The 20,469-nt window shown below is 38.5% G+C and overlaps 3 protein-coding genes across 6 annotated transcripts; 1 reads left to right on the top strand and 2 right to left on the bottom strand.

The window, feature by feature from the left end:
• Positions 1 to 121: 121 nt before the first annotated feature.
• Positions 122 to 1,556, bottom strand: LOC108008392 (putative nuclease HARBI1). Its single transcript, XM_017072240.4, has 3 exons — positions 1,186 to 1,556; positions 383 to 1,079; positions 122 to 312 (listed from the first exon to the last, which is right to left on the bottom strand). The coding sequence occupies exons 1-3, from the start codon at positions 1,501 to 1,503 to the stop codon at positions 194 to 196; spliced, it is 1,134 nt and encodes a 377-aa protein (XP_016927729.1). The 5' UTR covers positions 1,504 to 1,556; the 3' UTR covers positions 122 to 193.
• A 2,351-nt stretch (positions 1,557 to 3,907) lies between these two features.
• Positions 3,908 to 13,768, top strand: piwi (P-element induced wimpy testis). The gene is made up of 8 exons (XM_017090039.4): positions 3,908 to 4,071; positions 6,234 to 6,836; positions 6,890 to 7,210; positions 7,274 to 7,428; positions 11,732 to 11,932; positions 11,986 to 12,177; positions 12,323 to 12,433; positions 12,602 to 13,768. The coding sequence occupies exons 1-8, from the start codon at positions 3,988 to 3,990 to the stop codon at positions 13,482 to 13,484; spliced, it is 2,550 nt and encodes an 849-aa protein (XP_016945528.3). The 5' UTR covers positions 3,908 to 3,987; the 3' UTR covers positions 13,485 to 13,768.
• SCAR (wiskott-Aldrich syndrome protein family member 3 SCAR) lies at positions 13,754 to 20,371 on the bottom strand. Of its 4 annotated transcripts, XM_017089303.4 has the most exons (7): positions 20,169 to 20,371; positions 18,136 to 18,944; positions 17,867 to 17,968; positions 17,060 to 17,140; positions 15,661 to 16,340; positions 15,352 to 15,598; positions 13,754 to 14,674 (listed from the first exon to the last, which is right to left on the bottom strand). In XM_017089303.4, exons 2-7 carry the CDS (start codon positions 18,878 to 18,880, stop codon positions 14,496 to 14,498), a joined length of 2,034 nt encoding a protein of 677 aa, XP_016944792.3. In that variant the 5' UTR covers positions 18,881 to 18,944; positions 20,169 to 20,371; the 3' UTR covers positions 13,754 to 14,495. The 4 variants fall into 4 exon arrangements, with proteins under 4 accessions (XP_016944792.3, XP_016944794.3, XP_016944795.3 ...); XM_017089305.4 differs by lacking the exon at positions 17,060 to 17,140; XM_017089306.4 differs by lacking the exon at positions 17,867 to 17,968.
• Positions 20,372 to 20,469: the final 98 nt, after the last annotated feature.

Below are 20,469 nucleotides of genomic sequence, written 5' to 3'. Positions count from 1 at the left end.
AATAACATATGTATCCTTGCTCAAACATTCATCGGTAGGTCATTTCACCATTTTCTTCCTTAAGATCACGACTCTACTTTGAACAATCTTAAACCCTTTTCATAACTTTAAAAAGACAGACTTAGAACATACATACATATGTAGATTTTAATTCAAAATTATTCAAGAATAATTCTTATAAGAATTATAATTATTAGGATGCAAAGTGAGTTTTTATAAATTGTCTCCTATTGTTGTCTTCCCCGGATTTCGGTGATCTTCCTATGGAATTGAAGAAGGTTGAATTGAATGGCGAAATGTTCTGCTCCGTATCTGGGGAAATACATTTAAAGTATTAAAATAAAGATTCCTTGAGGTTGTGTCATAAACAATATTAGCTTACCAATACTGGGATCTGCCCACTCCATGGCCATGTTGTGCAGAATGGATAGGGCCGTTATCGTTTGCTTGGCGGATCCGTGGGAGCCGTGTATTTCAGTGCCAAGAATGCCGAAGCGACTCATCAATAGGTTGAGACATTTTCTGGCCGAGGCATAGGTTATTGAGTGGGCGTGGTTGTAGAGCTCCTCGGGTTGGTTTCTTGGAAATCGAACTGGTGTGAACAGGGAGGACGAACAGCGGACCATTTCATTTCCCAGCAGAATGCGACCACGAAACTCGTTCTGTTCGAACCGCTCCTTTATTTTAGACAGACCGAACATCTCGGTGTCTGTGAGCATTGAATTTTCCTCGATCAGACGAATATCAAGGTCTCTTATCTTATGGGCTGCATCGCAAACGATTTGGAGGTGAAGCTCCTCCTCCTTTGTGAATGTGGGAGAAAGGACTTCCCCATCAATATCTTCCGTTGCTACGTTTTCCGGTTGAAATCGAACTGTTGTCTGCAGTAAAGCCCCGATAACTTGTGGCATATTCGCAATTGCTTGAAAGGAACACATCATTCGCTCCTTTTCGGAGAGTGTTGCCGGCATTCTGATATACCGAGAAGCTTTCGAGGACAAAACTGAAGCAACGCGCCTTGTGATTTTCGCCAAAGTACGTAAACTAACGCCATGGGCCATTGCAGTTAGTTTTGGGTGCTAAAAAACAGTAAAATCAGTTTATTGTTCAAATTTTGAAAATAGTGTGCTTTCGCGCTTTTGGTGTACACACAAATTCACAAGTCAAGCATACAGAAATGTTTACCTCAGTTCCACCCCACAGACGAATTGCGGATAAGATTTGTAGATCTATTGGAACTTGTTCTCTTTTCAATGGCTCAAAATATTCAATTTCCAGATCGTCCCGCACAATTTCAATAATCCGACGAAGGTTTTCTTTCGTGTACCGGTACTTCAATCGAAATTTGTGCTCATTTAGGTCAGTTAGAGGGTTGAAACGCGGATGCGTCTTCTTTATTTGGGTAATCTTACGGGCATTGTTTTTGGGACTAAGAAAACTTTGAAAGTCTCTAAAATATTCAAAGTCTTTCAGAATATTTGAAAATTTTTCTATATCTTCCATTTTTACTTGACTTTTTGTTTACACTTTGTTCAAAGTGGTTGTTTTCTAAGTATTTGAAAATACCGTGTACAGACCGACATCGCAATAGTATTTGTGGTATTTAAGGCTCTAGCAACGATTTGAAACTTAAATAATGAAGTTTGGTATATACCAAATTAATTTGAAAACAAATTAAGAATATTCCATAAACTGTTATTACTATAAGTATAAAAAATTATTTTAAAAAATTTCAAAAAATGGATCAGAAATAAATATATTTAATGCTTACGTTGATACAAAAGCTTTGTTCTGCAAAGAAGAACTCATGGTAAAAATCCACCGCAGCTTCCTTCCGCCCCAGATGACTATCTAAACGATCTGTCAATAGTTTCTTCTTTTCCTTTTTGATTTCAGATGACATCAATGTTTAAATCGATGTTTCTCTTGAAACGTCCCGGAAATCAACAATTGATCCCTAATATTGCTATGATTTTTTAAGGAAATTACCAACCCTTAACATATATGTCCTTCTTGGAAAGACCTGGCACCTGTTGCACCAAAACGTACATTATTTATCTACAGAAAAATTGTTGCTTAAAAAGTGGATACAGTCAAAGTACCATATGCGAAGTTGTTGTAAATACTTAAAAAGAACCTTGTGCGAAGAGGGTGTTATAAATTCTTAAAAAGGTCTAAATGGTTCTACTTGTGAATATTCTCTTGGCGTCACTGTTGGTCCACAATTGTCCTTTTTGAATTTTGACTACGCTTGGCTGAACAGAAATCTTATCATTGATTAATTTGCTAATAGCAATGAAATAATAACTTGGCGCTGAAAACATCCCGTCAAATTTTATTTCGTTTTACGTTTATTTTGCTCTTTTTCGAAACAATTGAATATGCTCGTCCTCGGTTACGGTTTGCCTATGCCGAGCTGATAGGCTTTAGCGTTTCTCTATGTGAACAAGTCCGCAAGAACGATTTTAAGCGGACTTTCCAATTTTATTTCCAGGTATTTTTTTGGTATTTCCTTAGTTGATCGTAAGATCAACTTTTACTTAACCAAAGTCGTATGGTATTAACTAATAACTCTATAAATGTATCAAATCTTTGACTGTCGGACAAGACCTATTAAATATCATTAGTTTCTATCCTTATAGTAAGTAGAACAAAAAGCTCAGCAGCGATTATTTGCCCTAAATTTAAGAAACAATAAAACTGTAGTTTAAGGTAAAACTGCTATTTATTTTTGAACAACAAGTGTTTTTCTGGTAAATTTATATTACTTTACTTTACTTTAGCTCGAAAATATATTACAAGAAAGAGAATATTAGTTTTAGTGGTAAAGCCTAGTACTCAGATCGGCTAAAAGTTTCACTAGTCGAAAAATCTTATTCTTTGGAGTATGACCTAAGTTTTCAAAGTTCACCCGCAATGCATGTGGCATGGTCTTACTGTCATGCAGCTGGGCTTGTTCCCAAACAGAAAACAAATCAAATCTAGCAATTTAAAAAAGAAGAGTCTGCTGGTGCACAAAGAAATAAAAATAAAAATACATGAAACGAATGCTTTTATTTATGGAAATTATAAGTTTAAGGCTTCTTTCTCGTTCCACGGATGCTTCGTCATCTTTCCCGCGTCATCTGTAGTCCAGCTCCGAATCCCAATAGGCATATTGAACCTTTAGGATGTGGGAGCCGAATTGGGAACGGGGTTGTTCCGCCTGATGCTGCATGAAGTCGCCCAGCATCCTAGTAATAGCTGGTGATTGCTCCTCCAGCTGCCCCTTAGCGGACGACCATATTTCCTCCTCCCTATAGAAGCCGGCGCGTCGTCCATCTCCGTTTTAGCTGCCAAGTAGCTGGTGGAGGTGGAGTCCGGTGGTTCCCCAATGGAGAGATCGAGCGATGTCCCATGTTCCTTCCCACTGGGATTATCTATTGGATCTCCTCCAGCACTTTAACTATTGTGCGGATTTGCCCCGCTGTGGTATTGCTCCCTGTCGGTCAAATCCCACAATAACGGGCAACAGCTTGGATTAGGTGTCCTTTTTCATCTGCACTGACCTCCTTAGGCAATTTTTTTCCATTTTTAATTTTTAAATTTCCCACAAACACCGGCAAAGATAAAATTTCTTATTCTTTGGGCCGCGGCTAACGGCGATCATCGAAATTCACTCGCGAAATCTGGTATTTTTTCTGGTATTTCCTTAGCTTATCTGAAAAACAGACCCGACGAAAAACGTTAGCTGCGAGTTTGCCTCTCGCTCACTCCTATGGTTAGCTCGCGGTTTTCGTCGATGTGAGTACTAGGCTTAAATTTTTTGGACTTTGGTATAAAGTGTTTTTTTAGAGCAGGATGGTATTACATATCGATAACTCCGCGGTCACGCTGAAAATATTTTACATCTGGTAACACCAAATCAGCGCGTCGTTTTCAAAGTCTCTTTCATTCTTCGCCGGTTCGTGAGTTTAAGTTAAGTTAAGTTTTTAAAAAGCTGGAATAATGGCTGATGATCAGGGACGTGGGCGCAGGCGTCCACTTGATGAGGAAGAACCCTCAACTTCCCGAGGCAATAGAGATGGACCGGTAAGTACATTATTCTATCATATATTAACTATTTAGAAACGGTAAAATTGTTGCCTCCATAAGCACATTCGCTTAAATTCCGTTATGGGGTCTCGCTTAAGTCTACATATTGTATACAACCAAACATACAAACATAGTTTCCCTAGACGCGTTTATAAAATGTGAGTGTGTTAGTATAAACAAGATTTTGCGTGTTTCTTATTTTCGAAGCCTACCCCCAAAGAGAAACACTGATAATCAAAATTGAATAAACAAACAAAAAGCCGCTTTCGATATTTCTGGAAAAAGGAGCAAGCAAATCTTTTCTGGGCAGCACATTGTAAGAAAGTGTACAATTTCGCAGTAAAATTCTTCTGCAAGCATACACTCATCTCAAATTTCTGCTGTGTATGCGCTTCTTTCAAAGGAAATCAATTTTGTTCCACGAATATGCATATGTACATATGTACATATTAAATCGTCATTTTCATCTTTTCGCTTTTTTTTAATATTGAGGATAGATGACAACATAAGCAAATTCTAACTAGAAACACTATGTATTTTATTTATAATTCCTTTTTGTATCTCCATCAATCTCTCTTTTTTTATTTTTCCAAGAATTGCGTATAATGCAGGCTCAAAGAATGCTTTTCAGAAAAGCACACCTAAAAATCTTTTTTGATGAGTAGAAGGGGCAAGTGCCAGTTTAAATACATACACATGTATGCTATTATTGTTGCACTAATAAATTAAAGGGCTATTAAGGAGAATAAATATATTAAGCAGATAATGCCAAACTAATTTGGCTAATATGTTGTATCGCTATCTCTTTCCTAACTTAAACTGCGTATATTGTTTTCATATAGTAGTTGTACCGTTCTCTCTAAAAAGAGAGTACGCTTCCCAAACGAAATATCCGCCAAATTGGAAGGCTTGCGAGTTGGATTTTGTTTAAAATATGATTTGCAGCCATACTATTTTATCTACATACAGTAAATATCTTTACTGTTGGCGCACTTAGCATCTTGAACTTAAAGTATTAAAAAAAAATCACAACAATGGATACAGGGAATATAAATTAATAAATTTCTTTAATTTTGCAAGTAGTATATAAGTCGGAACCAGCCGGATCGGACAACTATATCTTATAGCTCACATAGAAGTAATCGAATTTTTTTTTTAAAATTATATCTTTGGTGATTTTAAACATATAATTTCCTCATCTTGGAAATAACATTTTTTAATTAGTTCAGAATTTCAAATTTAATTTTATCAAAATCGGACGACTATAACATATAGCTGCCATAGGAACGATCGTAAAATTGGTGGGAAAATAATATGAAACAAATTATAGCTTCGGTGTTTTTTGACACTATTGGGAATATAATTTTTTTTCAGGATATTCACCCAATAAACTTTCAAAAATACGTGTATGGTGTCAAGTACATTAATTTTGATTTTTTACAAAACTAATTGGTTTGGGATATAGAGCCGTGAAAGTGTTAAAGTGTAAATGTAGTTTTTTTTTACTTTTTTTTGGTAATACTCTAGATTAGGGGGCTCACCCCCGAAATTTGCAAAAAAAAAAATTGTCCTCGATGGACCGCGATTTCTTAAGAATTTACGTGCAAAAAGAACTGGGCGGTCGGACATGGTTTTCTTGTAATTGAATTTCAAAGTTCCCGGTTTTGCTATAAAAAACAAGGCTCGCTTTGCTCCTCCTTGCGCTCCCCTTTAACTCGACTCTGATAGTAGGGCCGCTACTTGTAGAGGTATACTAGATTCGTTGGAAAGTTTAAAGCGGACAGAAAGTGCTACGCCCATTATAACGCCCCTGTTCTTAGGTCAATTGATAGTCTTTAACGAGAGCCGATACATTCAGTTGAAATTTGTATTCTGCTTTGGTAACGAAAAATGATTTACCCCTGACTAAGTGTAGTTCACATTCTCCCTTATGGCCCGCCGCAAAAGAAAATGCCTGTGAAGGTAAAAACTTCAATGTTTTGCTGAATCGAGCCGTATAAATGTAATTATTTGGTCAAATGTAGAATAATTCTTCGTCACAAAATTTTATATTTAAAACACAATTCATTTCTTTTTTTGCGAACATTGAGCAAAACTATGATTAATTTTTTGGTTTTGTAGGACAGAACACAAGTTAATTTACATCTTATCTTATACAGCAAAGCAAAATATTCAAAGGGGCTTCATCGGATGTTTCGAGAACAGATCCTCGTGTCGAGCGCGGCGACATTCCGCATGATCGAGAGAGAGAAGTTCCTGATCCAGCTCCCAGGCGAGAGGAGCGTGGCCCTCCAGAGCGTAAACCGCGGGGCGATTTCTTTGAGATCGTGAATTCCCGTCCAGCTGACTTGGTATCTAAAAAAGGAACTGACGGAAAACCAGTAATGCTGGAAACAAACTTCTTTCGACTAAATACTAAGCCGGAGTGGCGAATCGTACATTACCACGTGGAGTTCGAGCCAAGCATTGAGAACCCTCGCGTCCGGATGGGTGTACTGTCGAATCATGCTAACATCCTGGGATCGGGCTACCTCTTTGACGGTCTGCAACTGTTCACCACCCGAAAATTCGATCAGCAATTAACCGTGCTTGCTGGGAAGTCCAAACTTGATATTGATTACAAAATATCAGTCAAGTTTGTTGGATTTATATCTACTGCAGAGCCTCGCTTTTTGCAAGTGTTAAATCTAATATTGCGCCGCTCGATGAAAGGTCTTAAGCTGGAGTTAGTGGGTCGCAATCTCTTTGATCCGCGAGCTAAGGTAAAATGTAATTTTAAAACAGCTGAAATAATTTAAAACATTTTAAATTTTAGGTCGAAATTAGAGAGTTCAGAATGGAACTGTGGCCGGGCTATGAAACATCCATCCGGCAACACGAAAAGGATATCTTATTGTCCACCGAGATAACTCACAAAGTCATGCGCACTGAAACGGTTTATGATATTTTGCGACGTTGCTCGCAAAATCCTGCTAGACACCAGGATGAGTTCCGCGTGAATGTTTTGGATTTGATTGTCTTAACCGATTATAATAACAAAACTTATCGTATCAATGATGTTGACTTTGGGCAAACTCCGAAGTCAACATTCAGTTGCAAGGGCAGGGACATCAGTTTTGTGGAGTACTATCTCACTGTAAGTTTTTTCATATTCCAAAGAAATTAAATATTTACTATTTAAATTATTTTTTTCCCACAGAAATATAACATACGCATACGGGATCATAATCAGCCGCTGTTGATATCGAAAAATAGAGACTCGGCTCAAAAAACCAACGCCAGTGAATTGGTGGTCCTTATTCCTGAGCTTTGCCGAGTGACTGGTCTTACTGACGATATGCGATCAAACTTTCAGTAAGATTTTCGACACATATATGCTTTTGCACAAGTTTATTTACTTCACACGTTTAGCAGATAGGATATGTTACGAAATCACTTTGCCCCTTCTATCCTAATAATCAAATAGTTTAGTTGACCTCCCCTACCAAGAATTTCGCACATTTCGGGTACAAGCTGTGTATTTACGCGGTGCATGTGACCAAAAAGAACAGTTATTTATTTATACAGCTGTGTTCATTAAAATAGCAGTGCGACAGAAGCGAAACTATATAACGGTTTATCAGCATAGTCCTTTTCGTTAGTTGATCGCTAGTACATTTCTTTTTTGTAGAATGGATCATAGAGTTACAAAACAAGCAAAAACCACATTAGATTTGGTCTGTTTTTGGGTTTCTTTCATATTTTTGCACATGGACACAACATTTGGGCTGTTCACTAAAATAGCAGTTTTTGATTTTCTTCCAGACAAAGTCCCGAAAATGTTTGTAATTTGGTAAAAATTGGGTTTAATGAAGACCATTATTATAAATTGAACCATAATACACTATAACTATAGAAAAAAATTAACTTTAGTGGGTAGAGGACCTCATTGCTTCAAGGAAGAAAGGAAAAATTGATTGAGCTTAGAAAGGAGGGCAAAACGTATCAATATATTCAGTGTCCCTTAAAATGTCCAGCCAATATGGTTTACAATGCCATAAATTATGAACCGAAGCCCGAAAAACGTTATGCGATGCGGAAAACCACAATTATAGAGGACGTTCGGAAAGTGCGCTTCAGTAAAACTTATCCTTTTGCATCCTGCAGGACTATAAAAGCGGATCTGAGCTTGGGAATCAGGGATGGCACTATTCTCCGAAGTCTGTTCGATGAAAATTTGAATGCTAGAAATCCACCAAAGGAGCCATTACTTTGTAAAAGACACCTCAAAGACAAGTTGTAGTTTGCCAAAAGCCACTTGAACTAGCCACTTTCAAAAGGTCGATATATCCTTTGGACAGATGAGTCTTAGCTGGTGTTTTTTGGTTTAACATGTTCAAAATAGTATGCCCGTCGACCACCAAACACCGGGTACCACCCAAAACAAAATCTCAAGACCGTTAAGCAGGTGGCATTAAAATCATGGTATGGGCATGTTTCTCATACAGCGGTTTGGGCCCCATACGATGAGATCATGGACCCCAACATGTTTACGTAAATATACTGAGAAACGTAATTCTGTCGTATACTGATGATGAAATTTCCTAAATATGGACATTTCAGCAGGGCAATGATCCTAAACACACCAACAAATTGGTCAAGGAATGGTTTAGCCAAAAACAAATTGACGTAATGCCGTGTCCAGCACAGTCCCTGGATTTAAATCCAATTGAGAACTTATCGAGGAACATAAGCGTTTTCTTGCCAAGAAATCCCCGAATTCTTAGCCGCAGCTTTGGCAAGTTGTGCAGGAGGGATGGGGTCAGATTTCCCGCAAACCTTACAAGGGCTTGGTGGACTCCATGCCACCTAGGTGTTAGCCTGTAATAGCCAATAAAGGCTATACAAAAAAATATTGTGTCGTAATCAAATCGATATTTAGTAGAATTAAGTTATTTATGAGCCATATTGAACTTTATCATATTTTTCTTTTAAGACTGCTATTTCAATGAACACCATAATTCAGTCTTTCTTGCCCAACAGGAAAAAACAGTTAAATTATTTAAAAATAAATAATCAAAACTGTTGTATCTAAGTTTAGTTTCAATGTTGTGTTTATAATAGTGTTTTTCGATTTTATACGTGCTGGTCGTGTGCACTGTTATTTCAATGAACACAGCTGTAAGTCCTGATAAAAAAATGTCTAAGCTTACATATACATTTGGTTACTCCTAATGTAATAGTTTATCAAAAAACATTTATTTTGCGACTTAAAAATGTATTTTAAAGTCCCAAATAACTTTTTTTTTTTTTATATAAAATCAGTTACGTTTGACTTTTATCTATAACAAGTTTTTCATAGCTGTTATTGAAGATTTTAAAAAGTAAAGTTAAATAAAAGGATGACAGGAATTTCAAATTAAAATCAAATTAAATGTCTTTGAAAAAATAAAAGTCTTGGCAGCAGTAAAAAGAAAGGGTTTGCCTGTTTCTCAGAGCAATAGTATTTATTCTGTGAGAAATATGTGCGGCTTTCGAGATATTTCCAAAAGAATTAGTTTTGGAAAGACTTATTTTTGTCGAATACTTTTATTTCTAACAAAATCTTTGAGTAACTTTTATATTAACTTTGAATAAAATTCTTTTAAAGACCTCTTTTGTAGTCATTTATAACTAACGCTAAAGCCGTTACTCAGCTTAAGGGACTGCTATTTTCACAAACACACCTAGCCTATAGCGCCACCTATCTTCTTCTATGTCGCCATATTTCCTATAGCGCCCTTGGCGGCTTGATGGCGTATTAGTGAAAACATTTGATTTGGGGCATGCCGAGCGCAAGCTCTCTTAAATTGCAAAATATTGATTATTTTTTGGTTATAACCTTTTAATGGGCGTTAGTTTGCTGAAACAAACTTGCTCTGCGCAGGAAATCCAAGAATATGCATACCAAGACTTAAAAAAAAAGAAATTGCTTTGGAAGAAAGAGCTGTGAAAGTGTAAAAGTGTAAATTAAGAAAATATGATTTGTTGGGGCCGTCGGGGATAAATGCACAGATGCTAAATTTTGTACACCCGTAACTTGTGAACTACTAAAGCTACAGGCTTGTGCTATATGGTCGTTAGAAAGGTATTTGGAAATACTTTGTACGCCTTCTAACATGATTTGTCTAAATGCCACCGTTTAAAAATTATGCGCAAACGTTTTTATTTTATTCAGATCTTTTAGCTTATTTTTATTTCTCAAAAACGACTTTAACGATTTTGGTTTAATCATAAAAGTGTATAGCTTTTGAGATTCCTCAAGTTTTGACACACGACACGTTGTAAAAAGTCACATTTTAAAGTTATTAATAAACATGAATGGATATATTTACCAGTTCAGAACATCTAACACTGCCTAAGCATTTAACTTTTTTTGTGCGTATCCAAACTCTATTTTAAGGTCCTGGACATTTTAGTTGATGTTTAACAGCTTAATATAAGAATCTTTAGTTATACACCCGTTGCTTGTGAATTTCTAAACATAATTTGTCTAAGTACCATCGTTACAAAAACGATCTCTGTTAAATCTTTAAACTGTATAGCCCTTGAGATTCCTCAACTTTGGACAACATTGAAGTTTGTATGTGCGTATCCAAACGCTTTTTCAAAGTCTTGGAATCATTTAAATTGCTATCAACAGTTCCATATCAGAAACTTAAGTTCTATGGCTTTTGGGAGAGTAGACTAATTTTATGATTGATGCTTAAATCAAAAAACTTCTGATATCAAACAAAAACACCTGTTAGCGAGGTAAAAATCTAGTGACGATCGCACCTTCAACAAACAAAAGTTCTGATATCAACTTTTGTGACTAAAATGTATTATACGATCTACTAAATAAAAACACTAACATTTTTTACGTTCGGCACGCTGCAATTCAATGTGCCTGTGTTTAGCTGTTTAGAAAAATTTATATAGTGCATTTATTTAGAAGATCGTATAACATATTTTCGTCACATTTGTCAGCTAATATGTCAAAAACACCAAAGATGTACTTTTCTTAAATTTATTTAAAAATATTTTTTTTGATCATTCTAATGAAAGTTATAAGATATAGTTGTCCGATTCGGTTCGTTCCGACTTATATATTACCTGCAAATACAACTTTTGGGAATGTTTCATCGCGATTGCTAAGAGACTAGGTTAAGTAGAAACGGACATGGCTAGATCGACTCGTCTAGTGATGCTGACCAAGAATGTATATACTTTATGGGGTCGGAAGGGTCTCCATCACTGCGTTGCAAACTTCTGACTGAAATCATTTACCTTTTGAAGTTTTAAAGTTTCACTTGCTTACATAACTGCAAAAATCACAATCACTTCCTTATGTCAGTCAATATAAATTTTACACGACTAGGCCCTGAAGTCTTAAATTGAAGTCTTTAAATTCATTATCAAATGTATATTTATTGTGGAGTTTTACTTTATGTCTACAGGCCCTACTTTCTTTTCTACTGGGGATAAGAGTTTTAAAAGGATGCAACTGTATTTGATTCGCTTACACTTATCCTGTTTTCTTGGGATCTGACAAAATGATCTTTGCGTGATTAGTGTACCCCAAGTGAATTGCTGCATAGTAGATTTAAAATAGCTTTGTTTAGGTCCCAATTTAGTTATATGGATAATTTATTTTCAGACTAATGCGAGCCATGCATGGTCACACGCGAATGAATCCCAAGCAACGCATAGATCGACTGCGAAATTTCAACCACCGCTTGCAAAGCACTCCAGAAAGTGTGAAAGTACTAAAAGACTGGAACATGGATCTCGACAAGAATCTCACGGTAGTAAGAGGCCGCATTATCGAACCGCAGAAGATAGTGTTCCAACAGGGAAAGTGAGTCCGTGGAAATTCTAACGTAATGTGGTCCAATAAAATAATGTTTTCAGGGTTCCGGCTGGGGAAAACGCCGATTGGACAAGATCTTTCAGAGACCAAAAGATGCTTACCACTCCATCCGAAGGCATCGATCGCTGGGCAGTCATTGCTCCAGAGAAAAATTCTCGTGAACTAAGAAATTTGCTTGAGCATTTGTTCAGAGCAGCTAGTGGAATGGGTCTCAGAATTAGAAACCCTCAGGAGTGAGCATATTAAACGCACCCATACCTAACCTTACGGATTCGCCAATCCTTTGTGGATCGAGTGAAATCCGTAATGAGTGGTTTCGGATGCCTATTGTTTTTTCTTGTTATCCTTTACTCTATCTATAAATAATTGTATTTCTAGAGTCAAAATTTATGACGATCGCACCGCCACATATGTGCGAGCTTTGGATGATTGTGCCCGGATGGATCTCAAACTGATCTTATGCCTGGTCCCCAATATCAACGTTGAAAGGTATTTATGTCCAATTTTTTGTATAACTCAATCATTTTAGTTTTTCTGACAAAATATGGAGATTGTAATAAATTGAATCACCTCTTGCATATGCATATAAAAAAATGTATAGTTGAAATACCTGTTATCTGAGCTAAAATACACACAAAACAATTTTTTTAATTTCAGATACTCGGCGATTAAAAAGAGAGGATATGTTGATAGAGCTGTGCCAACTCAAGTTGTGACCACTAAAACAGCTTCCAATCGTAGCCTTATGAGCATCGCTACAAAAATAGCAATCCAATTGAATTGCAAGTTGGGATATACTCCCTGGATGATCGAGCTACCTTTGTCTGGGTTAATGACGATCGGATTTGACATTGCGAAGAGCACACGTGATCGCAAGAGGGCCTACGGAGCGTTGGTCGCTTCCATGGACCTTCAACAGAATTCTACGTACTTCAGCACCGTCTCGGAGTGCAGTGCCTTCGATGTGCTGTCCAACACCCTTTGGCCAATGATAGGGAAGGCCCTGCGTCAGTATCATCGAGAGCATAAGAAGCTGCCAGCCCGTATAGTATTTTATCGCGACGGTGTCAGCTCAGGTTCTCTAAAGCAGCTATTTGAGTATGAGGTGAAGGACATCATAGAAAAACTGGAAGCGGAATACAAGCGAGCCAATTCTGCTCCACCGCAGTTAGCTTACATTGTGGTTACCAAATCGATGAACGCGCGTTTCTTTCTCAATGGACAAAACCCACCGCCTGGAACTGTCGTCGACGACGTTATTACTCTCCCCGAGCGCTACGATTTCTATCTGGTTTCGCAACAAGTTCGCCAAGGAACAGTGTCGCCGACGAGCTACAACGTCCTTTACAGTAACATGGGTATCAGCCCCGAAAAAATGCAAAAGCTCACCTATAAGATGTGCCATTTGTACTACAATTGGTCGGGCACCACACGTGTGCCTGCCGTTTGCCAGTATGCCAAAAAACTTGCTACCCTTGTCGGTACAAACTTACACTCCATTCCGCAAAATGCGCTTGAAAAGAAGTTTTATTATCTTTAAATCTGTATTTATTAAGAAAAACTTTACGCCGTAAGAGGCAGTAAAAAAAACTAGCCCAGGCCTTTTCGTTTTACAAATATTTTCCTTTTTGGTTTAAACACTTCTGCATTAAGATGAATATGTAACCATAATCCGGTTAAAATTCCTTCTGAAAAAAATCCTATTTAAAACCTTAAGATTTAAAATTAATTTGACATCTACAATTTCCGGTATTTAATCATTACCAATGAAAATCTTGTCAAAGTTACTAATAAACAATAAAAAGAAAATTCAAGAACACGAAAGTTTATTTCTTTTAATTTTGAGTATAATTACTTTATTTATATTATATATTTTACTTTATATAAAGAAAAATTACATACATTAATGTTCGCTTATTTAACCACACATCCATGGCTGCTTATTTCGTGAAACATATGTTATTAATTATACAGGTATTTAACTTTCACAAGGATAATACAAAATTCATAGCTTGTTGAGTATATTGAAATGCTACGGAGTTCGATATTTTAATGTATTTGTATTTACAAAATTCTAAATTTTCGTTTTGGATAAGTGTTTTTATTAATCGTATCGATTGCAAGTTTGGGGTAGGATTGAGTTCAGTGATAATATCGATTATTTATAATTTAATATCCAAACACCGACTACTATGATACAGAAGCCCATATCTATTTAGACCTTGACTCCCAGAAAAGCGAAAAAACAACGAATCGCTTCTTCTGGATTGTCGTCTAGGCTTAAAGTTCAAATGCGTTTACTATAGCGATTACTTTAACGATAATTACTCGTTGGTGTATATACAATTCTATTAAAGTTTTTGATTTTAGATATATTATTTAGGATTAGATGTATTTTGTTTAAAGGGTGGTAGAAAAGCTTTGGTGCTTTTGTGTAATCCAATTGCATACCACGCTTGGTTTAGACCATCGTATGGATTAATTCTCTTTGGAATTACTTTTTCTTTTTGTTTTTTAAAATTATTTCGGGCTTTAACGAGTTAATCAGGGATCAAGCCGATGTTTCATTTGGTTCTATCCAGCCCTCACTGTCATCCTCGCTATCGGAATCTTCGGACTCTGATAATTCGATAGCCACACGTCTGGCCAAGATTGAGGCCACATCCAGTGGCGCCGCGTTGCGTTCGATTTCCTTCTGCTCCGACTTTTCAACCTTGCGTAAAGTAATACCTGAAAATAATATTTTGATTAATAACCGACTATCAGATACCCGTTGCTCTGTTCTAAATAAAATAAAATATTAGCGCGCTACGGCACCAAGGGGATGGTAGTGGTACTATTGATCATGTCAAAGCCTGATTAACCTGGTCATAACTTTTAAAATAATGCGATTGGAACCATTCTCAGCATTTGGATAAAATCAATTTAAATTTGCACTTTTACCAAGTTTTAGTGTTATGGGCGTTAGAGTGGGAATGGCACCCCGCTGCGCAAGAACCTCTAAAATCTACATGCTTAATCCTTAACTTTCATAGTTTCCGGGATCTTAACGTTCATACAAACTGACAGACGGCTAGTAATCCTGATCAGGAATATACGTATGTAAACATGTATATTCTTTACGGGGTCGGAAACGTTTCTTTTTACCTGTTACACACTTTCCGACGAATCTAACATACTCTACGATTCACAGTTATAATCAATGGCATTTTATAAAGTGACAAAATCTTGCCATTCTATTCCTAGGGGCACTTAATTAATTATTTCCCCAATTTATACTTTGTTTTAGATTTGTAAGTACAAAACTCCACATTAAAAAGTTGGCTTCTAAATGCGTGGAAGGTTTGAACGTCCTATCTTTAGCATTAAAGCGATGTTAATTAACGATATTTCATGGAATTACTTACCATCCCGAATGGCCTTCATCAAATCATTGCGTGGGTCGTGGAATGGAGGCAACATCTTTTTAGGTGCGACAATGTGGGGCACACCATTTTGTTGGCCAGGCTGCATTTCACCGTTGGCCAATGATTTGGGCAGAATTTGGTGCGGGCGCAGCGTGTGTTGGTTGCCACTACCCATTCCCTCCTCTACAGGTGGTGGTGGAGGAGGCGGCGGTGGAGCGGCGTTAGGTGGCGACATCTTGGGCGAATGCTGCAAGGGATTCCCATAAGTTATGTATAATTGAGATTTAATCAAAAAACAATGTAACAAACCTGATCTGGAACCGGCGGTGGTGGCGGCAAGTCGCTAAGGGAGTTCAGTTGGTTGCCCGCCATCCCGATGCTGTGGAAAGTATTGCTCAGCTGCGTCATGACCATATCATTGGCATTTTGGACGCTGTTGGGGGTCATCTGCGGAGATCCAGCTCCCGACGAACTGTTTGCCCGGCCAAGCAGTTTGGCCGCCATGTGGCCGCTGTTGCCTCCGTTCATGGCGGACATTGGTGAAATGACGTCTGGAACTGGCGGAGGCGGTGGCAAGGCGTCTCGACTGGTCGACATACTTCTACCCCGGGTCGGAGTGTTGGCATTTGAGGCTGTGGGCGTGCCTCCACCGCTGCCATTCGACGGCGGAGCCGGTGGCGGCTGCGAGGGACGCGGCTTATTCCGCGATGGTGTGCCCGGTCCGTAGATGGGTTCCGGCGACATGACACCCTGGCCCGTTTGGCCGTACAGCGCGTGTGACTGATACAGCCCTGCGTCGTATATCTGCTGATGCTGCATGTGCATCTGCTGGGGGCCACCCATTCCGTTGCCGAAGGTGGCCGCATACTGATTGCCCATCTGGGGAGGAAGCTGCTCGTAGGTACTACCATCGATCTGTTCGGAATGGTAGCTTCGGTTTAACTCGATCGAGTTAGGTCGAGGTGGACGAGTATCGTAAACTCCCATATCTAAAAAAACGGATGGGAAACATTAGAGCTATTGACTTTCGCTGAAGGCAAGCAACGTTTTTACAGGACACACATCTCATTTTAAAAACACGCCAATTATTGTGTAATTACACTTGAGGAACATTAAGACATGTAATTACAAGCAATTCAGAATTTCTGTGCATGTGAGACTGGCCGCTGGACTCGTATATAAATTTTGATAAGTACAAACGTCATTCCGATTTGCAGTCTTTTTAAGCTCGCTGCACAGAAAACAATTTAGAGAAACTATCATAGAACAAGATGTGGCGACAGAAAGGAATTAGTAAAGCTGCAGAGTGACATGTAGACGTAGATATGGAAATTGACTGGACTACAACAGAAAGATAGGAGGATCCTAAACAAAAACTGCGGCTCAATCATAAATCGCGAGTATGAAATGAATTTAGTCAATATGCAAAACACATTGTAACCATAATGTGCATACACGTTACTTAAACATTACAAAGTAGGAAATGTCTAGTTTTACAGTGTTTTGTGATAAAAAATCTGCACTTTGCATGAACACGAAACTCATAAAATCACCGCGATTTTGACTGTTAGTCTGAATAGAGAGTTCTCTGTACACAGATATGCTAATAAAATCAAAAGGGGTTGCTAGAAAAGTAATAGAATAGAAGCGTGTGAAAGAACACTTATAGTCTTTGCTGAGCTTGCTTTAAGGTGTGTGGATGTCTAACCTGCAATCGCAACGGCGGTTTGCTTGGTGACATTACTGTTATTCTCCAAATGCGAAAGCATATTATAAGGCTTTATAGTATCTGTAAATGAGATGATTATGCGCGATTGATCCATTCGAAATTACAGAGCTAATTAAGTTTACGTTTATTAATATCGTAACGAAAAACCAGAAAAAAATTTTTTTAAAACGACATGCAAATAAACAAAAGCTGTGAAAAAAGGTCGACGATTCGGAGTATGAAGTAGAAAGTTTTAGGGACCTTGTTTACGTCACTAAGAGGTATTGTTTTTAGTCGAAATGATCTCTCAATCAAAATTAGAGAATCATTTATTTTGAGGGTTCAGGGTTAAAATGACTCTTCTCTGTCAAAAAAGAAATTATGCCTCAAGTGTTTTTTTCGTTAGTCATTGTTTTAATTGCATTAAAAAAAACTGAGATACAATTTTTTGGGATAATGTTTAAATATTTAAGTTTACGGAATATTTCAATCAACACAAAAACATTTTCAACCTTTTTTGTGTGTTTTTCTGTTCAAAATATCTTATAGAGAGCTTATTATGTGACGGATTTGTAAGCCCTGGAAACCTTGAGTCGGTCACCTTACTCTGGGTCGTGATAATGTGGGTTAATTCTAACTAGAGCAACTGCAAAATAATACGAATTAGTGATCCTCGATCAGGGTTTTGAGGCGAATCGAAAACTAGCGAGCTTTTGAGTGAAGTAGGTGAATGAATGGCGGGAACATCTGTATCGTGGGATGTCAGCCGGGCGCATATAAAAGCTACGAGGGGCCCCATCATCGTACCTACGTCTTGGATATTACCGACAACTTGGTGGTGCGCATCGAGAGTGCATTGCCGCAAATCGATGTCAGCCTCGCCCACAGTCTGTATTTTGACTAGCTGAACTACACGGGCAGACAGGACATAATTGATAATTAAAATATACCATTCGATTGCAAGACAAGTGCAAATATTCAGTGCGTGAAACAAACGTTCCAATAACATCCTATCAATTTGGTTCGCACTGAGTACTTGGCTCTTCCGATAACCAATCCCGTTGCGAAGTACTTACTTCCGTATCCGGCTTCTTCGTTCACCATCGAGTTTGGTGTGCGGTAGATGACGTTGTTGGGCATCAATGTTTCGCCGTGCACCAGGGCACGTTGTCGCTGCTGCTCGCGCGTGTTGTGCGGCACCCTTATTTTGGTCTTCTGCTTTTTGTTGCCACGTCCAGCCGGTCCGCCGGCTCCTCCTTCCTGCCGCGGTCTGTTTAGCTTCTTGCCCTTGTCGTGCATCACACGCTCGGTGTCCTTCAGCATCTCCTGGCGCCACAGCTCAAAGAAGTAATTGGGATCCGTGTAGAACTTGAGTCCATCCTTGCCATCGTCTCTGTAGACGTTGAGCTTGTCCAGCGGCGGCGGCTTGTCGCACTGAGCATATGTGTCCATCATGGGCGCCGGCATTGTGGCGCGCGAGAAGATTTGCTGGTCAAATACCTTGGCCGACTTGAACGCTTTTTTGCGAGTTATGTCCGTCAGGGGTACCTCCTCAACGGTGCTGTCGAGCTGGGTCACCTTGATTGCCAGGCGATCGATGCGCGCCTGCAAGGAGTTGGCCCGATCCCCGATATTGCCCACGTCACGAGCCAGTTCTCCGAACACATCCTCGGCGTGTTTGGACAGCGAGGACAGCTGCCGGATGATGTTCGTCAGCGTTGTGTTGGTGACCGTCTCAAGCTCCACGGACTGCAGCTCATCCTGCTGGTAGACGGAGCGGGCCACATGCACGGGTTCTATCGATCTCTTGGGCAGCGGCATGGTCGGGCGCAATTAACAATTATCTCCAACTTGGCACACCCGTAAATTAGCGTGTCCTCATCGACTGAAATACATAATTTAAATTAGATTAAAAAAAATTAAAATAAAAATTTAAAAAAATAACTATTATTGATTTTATATTATTAAACTTTGATAAAAAATTAGTTTGTACATTGCTTATTTTTTATTTTTCTTATTATTATTTAAATTTAAATAAGCTAAGCTTTCTAATATTGAACCGATTAAAAATCTATTTAATCTTATAAGCAATTAAGAAAAGAAATTAATAATTTGATTTGATATGGAAATCGGATGTCTAAAGATTATATTAAAAATAATCAGGTAAGTACAAAATTAGATATAAGACAATTTTTAAGACCACAGTAAAGTTTTCCATAAGCTTATAAGCTAATTGTAAATGGAAATAAGCTCAGTACAAGCAAAACAGTATTTTATATCAATCAAATTATGATAGATCTGTTCTAGTAGTCCAAATTCTCTAAAATAAAATGTGGGATGGGATTACCCTGGTTCAGATTATATTGAGTAAATGTTAATTTTAAGTGATTTTTCTGTTTGGAACTACTAAAATGGATGAAAAGTATATTTTAGCTTCTTTTTCTCAATGTTTTATTGATTAGTTAATTTGAAGGCTGTCGAATAGGCGTTAGGAAAATGTGTCACTAATGCACTAATCCGTTGACTAAAAAGAGTCACAATATCTTGGTACGTATTGTCATAGGTTCCAAGAGATGCTTATCCATTTGAGACTTCTTATCCACAAACACCCAGTTGTTATTTGAATTATTTTGTGATATGCACGACTGGTATTCGACGTCTGGACCACACCCCACGGAAACGACACCCACAGTGCGGCGATAAGGGCGTAACGCCCAAGTCACCCCCGCAAGATGCATTCACACTGTCCCGGCGAGATTAGTCGATAATGCGCCCCTTTCTGGTGGCACTATCTGGGGGCTCCGACCTGAGGGCTTTACGTGGGCACCTCTATATGCCATACGTATACGTATATCTTTGGGCCCCCACCAACGCAAATTAGACCGTCACGCACTCACACACACGCCCCAGCACCCAAGTACGCGGACGTCGCTGTGTAAGTGTGTGGCTTTTGGGGCGACTTTACGCGATTTTCGCACTGAAACATTTGCACAGAATCGCAACAATACTCTGTATCTCTGTGCAGGCACTTTCTATTCCCACTGCGACTTCGATTTAAAACACACTCAGTTCGGTTTTGGTCTCAGTTCACACCTCTCCGCACACTCACCGCCCGTCACACTTTTCGACCCGCAGCAGGCAACACAACAAACATTAAGCAGCCACTTCCGTTTCGGGTGTTCGGTGGCAAATTCGATCCAATGAAAACTCTAATTAGCCAATTTGGGGGCTTGAAAAATGCAAATATTTGCTCGTTTTGTGGAAACTAAGATTTCCACACCTTTGCAGTGTGACCGACGTTTTGCCGTTCGAAAATACCGCAGGGCTGCAGTAGCTCAAAAAAGGATGTAGAAAAGTATGCATAGTTGTAATTATGAATTAAAAACAAGAATATATTATTTTTGCCAAAC

This window comes from Drosophila suzukii, chromosome 2L (assembly GCF_043229965.1).
Source record: "Drosophila suzukii chromosome 2L, CBGP_Dsuzu_IsoJpt1.0, whole genome shotgun sequence".
Lineage (NCBI taxonomy): Eukaryota > Metazoa > Arthropoda > Insecta > Diptera > Drosophilidae > Drosophila > Drosophila suzukii.
Note: the sequence above shows the minus strand (reverse complement) of the source record. Positions and strands in the feature narration are given on the sequence as shown.

Coding starts and splice junctions, on each gene's coding strand:
- LOC108008392 (XM_017072240.4), bottom strand. CDS start 1,503: ATGGAAGATATAGAAAAATTTTCAAATATTCTGAAAGACTTTGAATAT. Junction 1,080..1,185: donor GTCTGTGGGGTGGAACTGAG/GTAAACATTTCT, acceptor ACTGTTTTTTAG/CACCCAAAACTAACTGCAAT. Junction 313..382: donor GTGGGCAGATCCCAGTATTG/GTAAGCTAATAT, acceptor GTATTTCCCCAG/ATACGGAGCAGAACATTTCG.
- piwi (XM_017090039.4), top strand. CDS start 3,988: ATGGCTGATGATCAGGGACGTGGGCGCAGGCGTCCACTTGATGAGGAA. Junction 4,072..6,233: donor GAGGCAATAGAGATGGACCG/GTAAGTACATTA, acceptor TATCTTATACAG/CAAAGCAAAATATTCAAAGG. Junction 12,434..12,601: donor CCCAATATCAACGTTGAAAG/GTATTTATGTCC, acceptor TTTTAATTTCAG/ATACTCGGCGATTAAAAAGA.
- SCAR (XM_017089303.4), bottom strand. CDS start 18,880: ATGCCGCTGCCCAAGAGATCGATAGAACCCGTGCATGTGGCCCGCTCC. Junction 16,341..17,059: donor AACCGCCGTTGCGATTGCAG/GTTAGACATCCA, acceptor CCGTTTTTTTAG/ATATGGGAGTTTACGATACT. Junction 15,599..15,660: donor CACCGCCGGTTCCAGATCAG/GTTTGTTACATT, acceptor AATCCCTTGCAG/CATTCGCCCAAGATGTCGCC.